The sequence below is a fragment of the Rattus rattus genome, chromosome 5 (assembly GCF_011064425.1).
Source record: "Rattus rattus isolate New Zealand chromosome 5, Rrattus_CSIRO_v1, whole genome shotgun sequence".
Lineage (NCBI taxonomy): Eukaryota > Metazoa > Chordata > Mammalia > Rodentia > Muridae > Rattus > Rattus rattus.
This window is the reverse complement of record NC_046158.1, coordinates 147,176,136-147,188,363: the sequence shown is the minus strand read 5'-3', so window position 1 is coordinate 147,188,363 and position 12,228 is coordinate 147,176,136. Positions and strand designations below refer to the sequence as shown.

Genomic DNA, 12,228 nt, shown 5'->3' with positions numbered 1-12,228 from the left:
GGGGATTTTAGACTAACGTTTTGTTTTTCTCCCAGAGAGATTCAATGTGTATTTGATGCCATCTCCTAACTTAGATGTACATGGCGAATGTGCCTTGCAGATTACATATGAGTACATCTGTCTTTGGGACATCCAGAATCCCAGAGTCAAACTCATCTCTTGGCCGCTAAGTGCCCTGCGGCGGTATGGACGTGACACCACGTGGTTCACTTTTGAGGCAGGGAGGTGAGTTCACGGTTTTCATATGTCCTTTCCCAGTGTCTGCTTACCTCCTCCAGATTCACATCATGGCGACCGAGCCAGAAGAACACGTTGGAAAATTCGTAAACCGATGTTTTATGGTGCAGTGTTCCGGTACCTGGCACCCCCTTCCTTCCCAGGGAGGATTCTAACTCTTTGGAGATATGACACGAATTTCGTTATTCCATTTGATGACTCCCCACACGCTGAGGCTGAGCTGGTAAACTGTACCACAGGCTGGGATAGGCTACCTAGAGGCCAGCTTCCTGCTGCTTGCACATCTCCTGGTTGTAATTCAGTAGTTCTCTGTGGGAACTAACAGGGTAGATCATACGTACCACAGACATTTCTGCAGCTAACTGAGGTCCATCGCAGCAACTCCCCGTTTAACCAATGGCTGGAATGCTGGCGTGCTTTGTCCTAAATCTTAGTTGTTGGGAGTCCACAGAGCCTTCTTAGGGCTGTTACTCCTCTTAGAGACAAATGCAGGAGTGAAGAGAATGCAGTTCCAATCCGGTAAACCAAGGCCCGCAAAGAGATCCTGCTGGTCACTGTTTCATTTTTACCTCCCCATCCTGACTCTTCCTCCAAGACTTTAGGTTCCTTGTAAAGGCACAAAACAGCCACCTTTTGTGTTTTGAATTTTCAAGTGACTTGAGTTTTAAGAAATAGGAGCCCATCCAACTTTTCAACACTCTAGCATAGGGTAGGGAGGGCTTCACAAACCTGACCCATGACTGAGGAATTGTGGGTAGTTCATGGCTTTGTGGGTGGTAGAGTCAGTTTTCTTTAAGGGTGTGGTAGGTGGACCCTCCTCCAGTGGATGGCCTTACACCCACGAGTGTATAAACAGCACAGTCGGCTAAAAAACCAAACATTAAACACATTGGAGGAAAGCTGAGTGTAGGTTGGGAGATAGGAAGATAGGCATGAATCCGGGAGGACATGGGGAGGAGTAGGGGTTAGTAGAGTCAACAAACATTGAATGAAACCCTCAAATAATTAATTAAATATTATATGAAAAGTGAAACATGAGCCCCCGATGTGCGTTAAAATTACTCTGAAGTGACCACTTAAAGCACTGAAGACAGCTGGCTAGAGCTGACAGTTCCTGTACAGGAAGCGATATTGATTTAAAGAGAGCAAAAAATCAGAAGTTCTGATCACTCTCTGGTCCTCCAGCTCATGTGATCATGTGGGAGTAGTGCTCCCTCCAAGTCCACCAGTTTACCTCATCGTAAGTGGAGGCTGTCTGCAAAATCTACTTTTCGGAAGTAGGATTGATTTAATGTTTTCATCGGCAGTCTAAGCATTAAAAACACTTCCTCTCTCCCATTATGTAGTTCTTCAGTCTGCTTTCTTTCTTTTTTGTTTTGTTGTTAGTTTTCTTATTGCTTTTGAAATGGTGTATCATGTAGCCCAGGCTACCCTCAAACTTGAATGTTTGGTCTTTCTACCTCCCACTCCCAAGTACTAGGATCAGAGAGGTTCAGTACACACACATGGGATGTTTGACTTTCAAGGACATAGAAGTGAGTTGGCGACTCTCCTGGGAAACAAAGGTCCTTAGAAGATAAACCTTCCTGTTGAGATTGGCACTCCTTTACGTCCATGACCAGTCTACTGTGTGGGAAACAGTAGTTTTCCAGAGGGAAATTCTTACGGGAAGCTAAGAACTTGCCTGGATGGATGGCACCCTTCCTCTGGCGTCTCCTTACATTCTGTTAGGACTTCTGGTTAGGGTAGGGGCTTTCACAATGCAGGAAGGGAGGAACACCAGGTAATAAATACCACTACTTCACTGAAATGCAAATAGAGATGGAATTGTATTATTACCATCACGGAGCTAGATAATAAGACCATTTGTGTTCCCCCAAGTGTGGCGCTTTCATATCTGCCTTATTTTATTAGTCAAGGTAATTTCCTCCTTGGTTATCTTTGGAGACCAACGAGACAAAGCAGTTCCGTAATAACTAATACTAGGTCCAACCCCCCTCACTTTCAGAAGCAAGCAGAGGTGAGGCTCGCACCAGACACACTGCTTTCACGCGGCGAATTGGAGGTGGGAAATAAAATTCGTTTCTTCTGTGTCCTGGATCTAGGAACAATGGGAGTTAAGCTTCAATGGCCGTCTGCACACAGGGACAGCATAATGCTCACCTCATCTAACAGTGGTGTAAGGATTAAATAGAGGCACAGGAAGGAACCCCTGGGACAGAGCGCAGAAACTAGGAGGCAGCTGAATCAATCCAAAGTGACAAAGGAAAGACATTGTCTGTCGTGACGTAGAGTCTAGGAGTAGAGATGACTCAGGGCATGGCTTGATTTGTTCACTGGAGAGCCTTGCTTCTTCTAGCTTGTCTCTTTCTCGGATGTCCTGGTGACTTCTGGGAACTTTGGAGAGAGAAGGATACCCAGAACACGTAGACCATTACATCCAATATGACTCCAGCTCTGTGCTAAGCACAGTCTGCAAAACTCCCAGGATGGGAACAGAGTGGGGAAAGTCTCCCAAAGCAGAGTCCAACACTGGGCTGGTTGCCTTTGAAAGGGAAAAGAGGCAAGGTTTCCAAACCACAAAGTGTGTCCAACACGGTATTCATTTATTCTAAGTAAGAAGGAGACCAAGGAGGTCAGTTTGCTCACATGTGTGTTTGCGGTTGGATGTGTATGTGATGTGTTTGCGTGTGAATGTGAAGTGCCTGTGTGTGTCTGTGGTAGTATATATAAATGTATGCATATATATATATATATATGAGTATGCATGTGTGTATGCATATGTGATATGTATGTGCATGTGTGTGTCTATGGTACTATGTGTATGCATATGTGTGTGTGTCTATGGTACTATGTGTATGTGATGTGCATGTGAATGTGTAAGTCTGAGGTAGTATGTATGTGTGTCTGTGTGTATGTGCGTGTGTATGTATGTGTGTGTGTTGGTGTGTGTGTGTTTGTGTGTGTGTGTGTGTGTGTGTGTGTGTGTGGGTGTGTGTGTGTGTGAGGGTGTGTGTGTATGTGTGTGTGTGTGTGTGTATGTGTGTGTGTGTGTGTGTGTGTGTGTGTGTGTGTGTGTGTGTGTGTGTGTGTGTGTCAGTGTGTGTGTATGCCTGTGTGTGTATGTGTGTGTGTGTCAGTGTGTGTGTATGCCTGTGTGTGTGTGTGTGTGTGTGTAGTATGTGTAGATAGGTGCAGGAGGTGAGGCTAAGCCTCTGGGACCTTCTACCTATATGTCTCCCTTTCATCTCCCAGGATGGATAGACTCCACCCTTTTGCTATTTTTTCCCTCGCAGAAATCAGAAGTAGAAGCATAAACATCGCAGTAACTGTGATTGCACAAAGATTTCCCCCCAGCAATAAAAAAATAACAGTCAACGTATCTTAGAGACCTAAAGCTATGCTGCTTCTCTTGTCTGAGGTGTCTGTCTTTAGCCTGCCACTTCCTCTGCCTTGGAGCTCTGACATCTCACTTGTGCCCATCAACCTGTCAGAGGCTGGAGTTTCCAGTGGGAAGATCCAACTGGCAGAGTGTTCTTGGGGCAGCTCTGTCCCCATGGAAGCTTTCCGGAAGCGCCACTGTTCAGAGGAGGGTGGCGGGTGTCCAGTAGCTTCCCTTTTCTGTTTGGAGCTGGCTGCTGGCTTCACATGCTTCAGTGTCAGGCTCCGACTTAAATTAATACCCTGGGTTTCGCCTCCGCAGGAGTGAGGGAGGATCAGGAGACACTTGGCAGACTGTGCTAAAAAATTTCCACACGTGAATGCTTTTCTTCACTGATGAGAGAGAGAAAGGGGGGGGGTCTTAGGCCTTTGACATCATTTAAAAAAGAATTTTAGGTATACAGAGAAAGGAGGAAACTTGAGTATTTTATGCACAGATGCTTCCCTTAAACCTAGGAGAAGGGTTCTTGCTTGGGGTGTGAGGCCATCTGAACAGACTAGGAGAATTAGTAACTTTTCACATAGCTCACACTAAATGCAGGCTCATCGGTGAGCTCTCCCTGTACAGAGAAGTTGCACTCTCTTCTGACCGAAGAGCCTATAAGAAAAATCAAAACCATGTTGATGTCTCCGGGATACTCATGACTGGTATTCTTGGCCCAAGCCACCGAGCTTTCTGTATGTCGGACTGTAGGTTCACTTCTTATCAAGGAAGAAAAAGGAAGTGGACAGCGTATCTCCTTTTTCACTATGTGGAACAGAGGAGTTCAAATAGGATGCTGGGTCTCGCACGCAGACCTGCTCAGGAGAAACGAGATCCTCTTCTTGCACCAGAAAACGGGAATGGCGGTGTCCTAGTTTTCCTCACGTTGTGATCAAATGCTCTGAGCGAAAGTCATCCTCAGGACTGGTCTCACTTCTGATCCCAAGGGTGTGTTCAGGGTCTTCCCCCAGACGTGTTCCATCCCCACCATCTTCAGACTGGCATCCGTGACGTTGTTCTGGGATGTGGTCCTCACCTTCCCTCTGAGGTAAAGATGCGATGAGAGAGCCTTCCAAGAGCATCCGAACTAAAACCAGTGGGTGAAGAGAGAGGAAGGAGTCACAAGTTACCAACACGTCTGCTTCTTTTGCATTTCCTGTTCTCCCATGCATGAGCCCCTGAGGAAGTTTTTCTCCTGTGTTTTCTGAAGAGCTGACCAGCCCTGCACTGCCCTGCTGGGTTATGTAAAGCCATTAGTCTGATTGATGTGTTTTTCTTTTGATTGCCTTGTGCCCTTCCCCCACTGTGCTGTTTTGTCAAGGCCTACAGCAACATTTTAATGCGCTGAGAGGGTGCTGATGGAACAGCTCTAAGCCAATCAGTCAGACAAAGCAAGCAGGATAGGAGGGCTTGCAAGCCAGGATTAGAAGAGGCCTGGAAGGAAATCATGTGAGAAGGCTAGGTTTTGTCTGTTCCCAACTGTGTGGGCCATGCGGTACAATCAAAGGACACTCATCCTGTAGGAAGCGGACAAGAAAATCTCAACATTCAAACCAGAGGCCGGGCCTTGTGTCTGTTTTACTGAGAGTCATAAAAGCAAGCCTAGAATGAAGCCTTGATGCCATAGCCATTTTGATACCCTCTGGTGCTTTGTTTTTGGTCCCAGCACCTAAAAGATTGAAATGATACCTAAAGAAAAGATCTGTATTATGTTTTTTGAAAGGAGACATTGGATGGGGCTGGGATATAACTCAGTTGGTAGAAGGCTTACCCACCATGCACAAAGCCTTGGGTTTGTACCCAACCACTTGCTGACATTGGGCATCGTGACTCGCTCCTATAAACCCAGCACTCAGGAGGTGGAGGGGTAGCTAGAGCAGCAGTTTGAACTCATCCTTGAGGACATGTTGACTTAGAGGACAGAATGGGATGACGACACCCCATTTCTCAATATAAACAAGTAAAAAATTCAGGCATTGTCCAAAGGGCCACTTGTTCTTTAAACTTTTGCCAGTTGAGTGGTGTTGCAGAGAGAGCATTGTCCCGTGGGCATCACACTCGACACCGTCCTGTGAGCAGGGCATTCTTTACTGTCATGTGAGCATTGAGTATGAAGAACAGGAAGGAGAATTAGCACGGGGGCTGATCTATGATCAATCAATAGATGTATGGATCCAGTAATAACTGAAACTACATTTCCTACCATGAGTCTTAGTCAAAACAAAACAAGCCGTCATAGTCCCCTGGAACATCTCAACCTTCCTCCAGGAGCTTCAGAGTGATAGTGCCTTCTCGTCCTCAAGGGAAAGGGGAAACAGTAGGTGACTTCTTCCCCCTAAAGAGTCAGTTGAGGTTAATTCTTCCTCATAATGATACAAATTATACTTGTATTTGTGGGGAGTGGGGGAAGATATGGAAAAAGTCACAAAACCTGATAGAACTTTGTGCAAGGAAGCCAGATCAAGAACTTATGGTGGCTTACGTGCAAAGGAGCTGAGAGTGGAGTTTGCTGTGGCAATAGATGTCTTCAAGAAACAAAGGTCACTCAAGAGCGTCCTGGAGCTTACCTTTAGCACTTTATTGGATGCGTACAACGCAGTGATTAAAATCCCATAATTGGCTTCATTGACGTTAACTTCTTGAGCTTAACTGATCGACACCAAACTCTCTCTCTCCTCTCTCCCAGCACCTCATTTCCCCTTTCCTCATAAATTTATGACATTTTTTCTTTTTATATTTATGACACAATATAAGCAATATTTGCCATTATGAGGCCTCACCACAGAGCTGTGGTACTGGGCTAACTATGAAGACTTGGACTGACATTTATTTCCTTGTTCTATGGTGTTAATTACACATCCCGAACAAGCCTTCGAAACAACAACTTGAATTAGAGACTTCCTTGGCTTCTTTATTGTGTTACACAGTTCTTCAGACACGAACACAACTTAAGCATTAAGTGAGGCTGTGATCACACTCTCAGGAAGAGGTTCTGAGGTAGAAAGAGGGGGCTTCGGAGAGTCAGATCCTGTAGCGCAGACAAACAGATACAAACTCTCACCATTGTCGAATATATATCCATGCTAGAGCCCTTTGCAGTGAGGCTGCATACGGTATTGTTCAAATTTTTTAAAAGAGGGATAGTAGGGGCTGGAGTGAAGGCTCAGCGGCTAGGAGTACTGGCTGCTCTTGCAGAGAACTCAGGGTTGACAATCATAACCTACATGGTGGCTCATGACAGTCTGCAAGTCCAGTTCTGGAGGATCCGGTGCCCTCTCCTGACCTCCACGGGCACTAGCCATGCATTGGTGCACAGACACACAAGCAACCAAAACCCTCATACATATAAAATAAATATTTTTAAATTAAAGTGTTCATAGTAATTAAGTATATTTCCATATGCATATATAACATGTATATATGCATATGTACTAAAATATATGTAATTTAAAAGAGTTTGTTTTGTTTTTGCCTAATGGTGCCTGGCCAGCTCCCTTTATCAGTTTGTTTCTGGATTTTCGTGGTCTGAGGCAGATCTTCTCAATGTTTGACATCAGTCACAAACCCATACACACTGTTTTCCTCCAAGAATTTCCCATGTGTCCCACATTAACTCAGCAGACTACTGCTCCTTAAGGAAGAGCGATGGGCAGCATTTGATTCAGCACCTTGATAGGAAGCTGGACCATAATTTGATCTGGGGTTTAGGAAATGAAAGACTCCTTAAGGCTGTTTGTCTGCAGGGGAACTTAAATAGTATGGAAGAGAGACAGGACCTCCTCTTTGTCCTGGAACTTACAGCCTACATGATGATTTTCTGCTGACAGATTTCTCCTGGAGTGGGAAAAGGGACCAGTGCCACAGGGTCCCCTTTGGAGTAGAAAGGTGAAATATAGCACTATTACTGAGAATGGAGACGTCGTACTTACCTTCTACTTCACTTTAAAAAGAAAAAAAAACAAAAACCCGCCATCAATCAGTACACATTAGCCAGGAGTGTTTATTCCCTGCCCATTGTTGCAATAATTAATTAGACATTGACCATTTTGGTCTGCTTAATTTTATTTAGTAAATGTGCACATGAGCTATAATCACATTAAGATTAAATGACTCAGGCTCTTGGTACAATGTCAGATCTGTCGGCATTCCCTTAGTCCCAGAACTCAGGAGGCAAACATACAGAGCTGTTGCAAGTTCGAAGCCAAGATGGGCTACATAGAGTTCTAGACCAGCAAGGGCTACATAGCAAGACCCCATGTCAAAAGTAGATGAGTGAAATCTCAGTGTGTCGGCCTTCTGAGAGCTGGGTTTCCAGAAATTTCTTGGTTTTGTCTTTACAGGATGTGTGAGACTGGTGAAGGATTATTTATTTTTCAAACACGAGACGGCGAGGCCATCTACCAGAAGGTCCACTCTGCTGCCTTGGCCATAGCTGAGCAGCACGAACGCTTGCTGCAGAGCGTGAAGAATTCAATGGTATGTTTGGAACGTCTTCTTCCTGTCTAGCACACACCGCTGTAGAGTGTGGGCTGGGGATGCACATGCTGGACAGCAGGGCCCACTCTACGTATGCTGTTGGGTTGTTTCTTGGCACTGTAGAACGTAGGATGAATGGTATCCTCAGAATTCCCAGTGTGGCCAACTGGTAAACCACCCACTTGTGTATCCATCTGCTTTGTCTTTAACGATTACATGGGAACATTTGCATGGGTTGTGTACAGCCTGGAGGATGCCCAGTGATGGTGGTGCTTTCGATTTCAAGTGAGTTCATTAAGCAGATAGCAAGCATTTGTGGCAAGAAACCAAACAGGGGAAGTAGCAGAAAGAAGCAGCAGACAGGTGGTGAAATATTGTGTCAGGTGCTTGGGCAGCCTGACTGGGAGCAAGCAAGGGAAATATCAAACCAGTTTAGGCCGATCTCAATAACTGCTACATCTTCTGTCATTCATCTGTCTATCTCTCTTTCTTTCTTTCTTCCCTTCTTTCTTTCTTTCTTCCTTCTTTCCTTCCTTCCTTTCTTTCCTTTTTCCTTCCTTTCTTTCTTTCCTCTCTTTCTGTTTTTTGTCTGTCTTTCTATCTGCCTTTCTGTCTATCTTTCTTTCTTCTTTCTTTCTTTTCTCTCTGCCTGTCTGTCTTCTTGTTGGTCTGTCTTTCTTTTTCTTTCTGTCTTTCTTTTTCTCTCTGTCTGTCTGTCTTTCTTTCTTTTTCTGTCTGTCTGTCTTTCTGTCTGTCTGTCTTTCTGTCTTTCTGTTTGTCTTTCTGTCTGTATGTCTGTCTGTCTTTCTGTCTTTCTGTCTGTCTGATAGCATTGAGAAGGAATAGAGCATGATGCAATATGCCAGTTTAGACTGCAGGCAACTGTAGGGAGCTACGAGAAGAACCATGTTTGCCACAAAATCTACAGATCATTGAGGTGCTTCGGACAAAGAACAATGATCAGAGAGGTAGAGACAATGATCAGAGACAGCAAGTCCTCTTGCTTCTGCCACACAGCGAGATACCCACTGTCAACTTTTGGGTGTGGTGCTTCTGGTGTTTTAACCTGTCGATGTATAACAAACAAAATTGTGTCGAAGACATGACTTACAGTTAATGTTTAGTAGGCAAACAACCTGCAGTGTCGGTCCTCCCTTCCACCTTGCTTGAGGAGGGGTTTCTTGATGGTGGATGAACACTTCAGGTTACATGACCCATCTCTGCCCCATATCCCTGTAAGAACATTGAGGATGACAAGTTCCTGCGACTGCACACGGCTTTACGTGGAACCCGGGGATTCAAACTCAAGTTCTCGTTCATTTTCAGTATCAAGTGCTCGCTGAGCCATCTCTCCAAACCACAGCTCTCATTTTCAAAAAGTCTTACATGACATCCATGCATTCATAAAACAAGTATCTGTTGCATGGTTATATAGCTCTACACTATGTATAGTGGGTTTTTTAGTAAATACATATATGTTTACTTTATGTACCTATTCCATTGATTTTTATAGGCATGCTTAAGGGGCTGGACATAGGGCTTGGCAGTTAAGAGCATCAACTGCTCTTCCAGAGGACCTGGTTTCAGTTTCCAGGACCTGCAGTGTAGTCACAGCCATCGGTAACTCCCGTTCCAGGGCCTTTGATGTCCTCTCCTGGACTCTGTGGGCATCAGGAATGTGAATGGTCTAGAGGCATCCCTGCAGTGAAAACCTTTATGAAATAAAATAATTCAGCAGGTGCCGGAAGGATAAATGACAGAGGGAGAAACAGTATGGCAGGATGCGTGTTGCCCTGGTCTGACGGTGGGGATGGCGGTGCTCCTGACTTGCCTGCTTTCCCGTTAGATGCTAGTCGGGTCCTATGGAAGTTTTGTTGAGATTCCCTTATTTGAAAAGCCTTAATTAACACGAGTCAGTGCTGGAAAGGTGGACTGGGATGATGGTGTGCATGTTTTCCCGTTTTCTCCTCCTCATTATTTCCGTTAAAGTTAATCAGGGGTATGAGTGATTCATTCGATCGTCCCTCTGAAATTTTAACTAGAAAATTATGTCTTTGGTCTTAATTTGCCGCGCGTTCTGTGAGTTCCAGGAGGGTCGCGCGGCTTTCAGCCGGGCGCGTCCCGTTTCGGTTGAAATGAGGAAACCGCCCAAATGGGATCTGAGTGACGTGGCAGTTAAGCAGGGGATTGTGGGAAGCCGAACACGGGTGTATTTTAATCAGAGCCTGATTATGGGAGCAAAGGTACCCCGTGATTCAGGGGAACAGAAGAGGGTGCACATGTCCTGGGGTCAGTGTTTTGGTTTCCTGTGCCTGAAGTTTGCAGTCACACAGAACCCAACCCTATTCTCTCCTAGCAATGACCTTTGCCCTCCCGCTGGCCTGCTTCTGCAGTAGCCAGCCTCGTAACTGGCAGAGGCAGAGACAATCATCTCTAGCCTTAGCCTCTTTGTTAGGAAAGCCGAGCTCTCTGAGCTCCTGCTGCTGCGACTGTGAAGTCCCCAGTAACTGCATCCACAGTGGGGCCAGCAGGGGACCACTCCAGTCAGACATGATAGTCTTGGCTGGATCACCTCGGTGACCCTGAACCCCAGAGTTCATCAGGATGAGGTTGCTGGTTCGATGGTAGGAACAGTTACTAAGGCAGGCTGAAAAAGGTCAGGCCACACTGACCACGCTGAACATGGCAGACCCTGGGGATGCCCAGTCGAGCCTGCCCTCTGCAGACAGACCTGGGTCCTTCTGTCTTCTGAAGTGCCCCCTGCTTTTCTGGTTGTCACACTCAGCCAGGAGACTTCCTGTCCACCTGTCAGGTGCTCTCTCCTCTGGGTCAGTGAGCGAATGGTTTTCTGCTGCCACATGGCAAGAGAGCAGCAGCCAGTTGCCCACGAAGCAGCACGCAGGCCTGCTCACTGGGAATGGTGGGCAGAACCCAGGGCACACCGGCGCCATCTCGGTCTGAGTGGGTCTGGGCTTTGGGCTTAGCTCAGTGGGATCCCTCTGCCTCCGTTTCTCCTCAGACGGTTGTAAGTTGTCAGTTAGGACAATGGTCTCCTTTGGAGGTGAGACTGAGGAAGAGGCAACACCTGCTATCATAAGGTTACTGAAGAATGGTGTGTCCTGTGGGTATATAGTTTGGAGCCTCGGTTACTTACCAGCGAGGCAATGACAGCTCTTTGTCACCTGGGGTCTCTACCATGCAGCCACTTTGCTCATCAAATTCATCAGGAGAGCGTTCTTGCAAGGTAGATGTCACAGTTAACGGACCTCAGGAACAGGAGACAGCAGGGCCACCCTAGCGTCTGCCTCATGCTCTACTATTAAATATTTCGATTCTCCTTTCCTTGTACAGTTCTCCTCTGGTGTGCTAGCAATCCCACACATTTCCTGAGGCCCCGCTTGATTCTCTGCTCATGAGTGACAACCTTAATGTCATTTATCCAGTCTCCCGACACAAACCAGGGACTGTACCTGGATGTTCTCCAAGCACTACAGTAAAGCATCCATTCATTTCTCTCAATCACTTCTTCGTTCATGAATGTTTACTGAGGGCCTACTCGGTTGTATTATGTCATACAGGTTATGATGTTAGACAGACAGGGCCCTGCACTGGAAGAGACTGCTTCACTCAAAGTTTTGACCTGGAAGAAAGAAACCACCACCTCCTGCTGTACACTGTACGAGAAAAGCGAGGTTCAAACCGGATCATTTGTCTGCAGCAATGGAGGCCTGATGTTCTTGGAGCCTGGAATTCTGGGCAGTTTTGTCTGATTCCAACTCCTGTACGATTCTCTACGCTGTCTTGAAGCATTAAAGATCCATCTGCTCAGTGCTTTCCAGTCTGACTTGCTTCCAAATCTCCCTCAGTATTGGAGCACCTCCCCCCAAACAACTGTTCATGTATAAAAAATAAATGAATTATTAAGGAGAGGTCTGGGAGATGGCTCTGCCTGCAAAGTGCTAGACTTGCAAGCTTGAGGCTCGAAGGAAGGTCCATCTCCAGAACCACATTCAAAAAACACAAAACCAGTGTGCTGGCCCAAGCTGGGAATCCTCCCCTGGGGAGGCAGAGAGGTGGAGCCATAAGCCTTG

At 46.1% G+C, this 12,228-nt stretch overlaps 1 protein-coding gene across 1 annotated transcript in view; it reads left to right on the top strand.

Moving 5' to 3' along the window:
* The window catches only part of Dok5 (docking protein 5), a 142,230-nt gene that overhangs the window by 101,146 nt on the left and 28,856 nt on the right, over positions 1-12,228 (top strand). The window contains exons 5-6 of the mRNA XM_032904725.1: positions 36-225; positions 8,002-8,137. Coding sequence (XP_032760616.1) covers positions 36-225; positions 8,002-8,137 — 326 coding nt within the window. The remainder of the gene's footprint in view (positions 1-35; positions 226-8,001; positions 8,138-12,228) is intronic.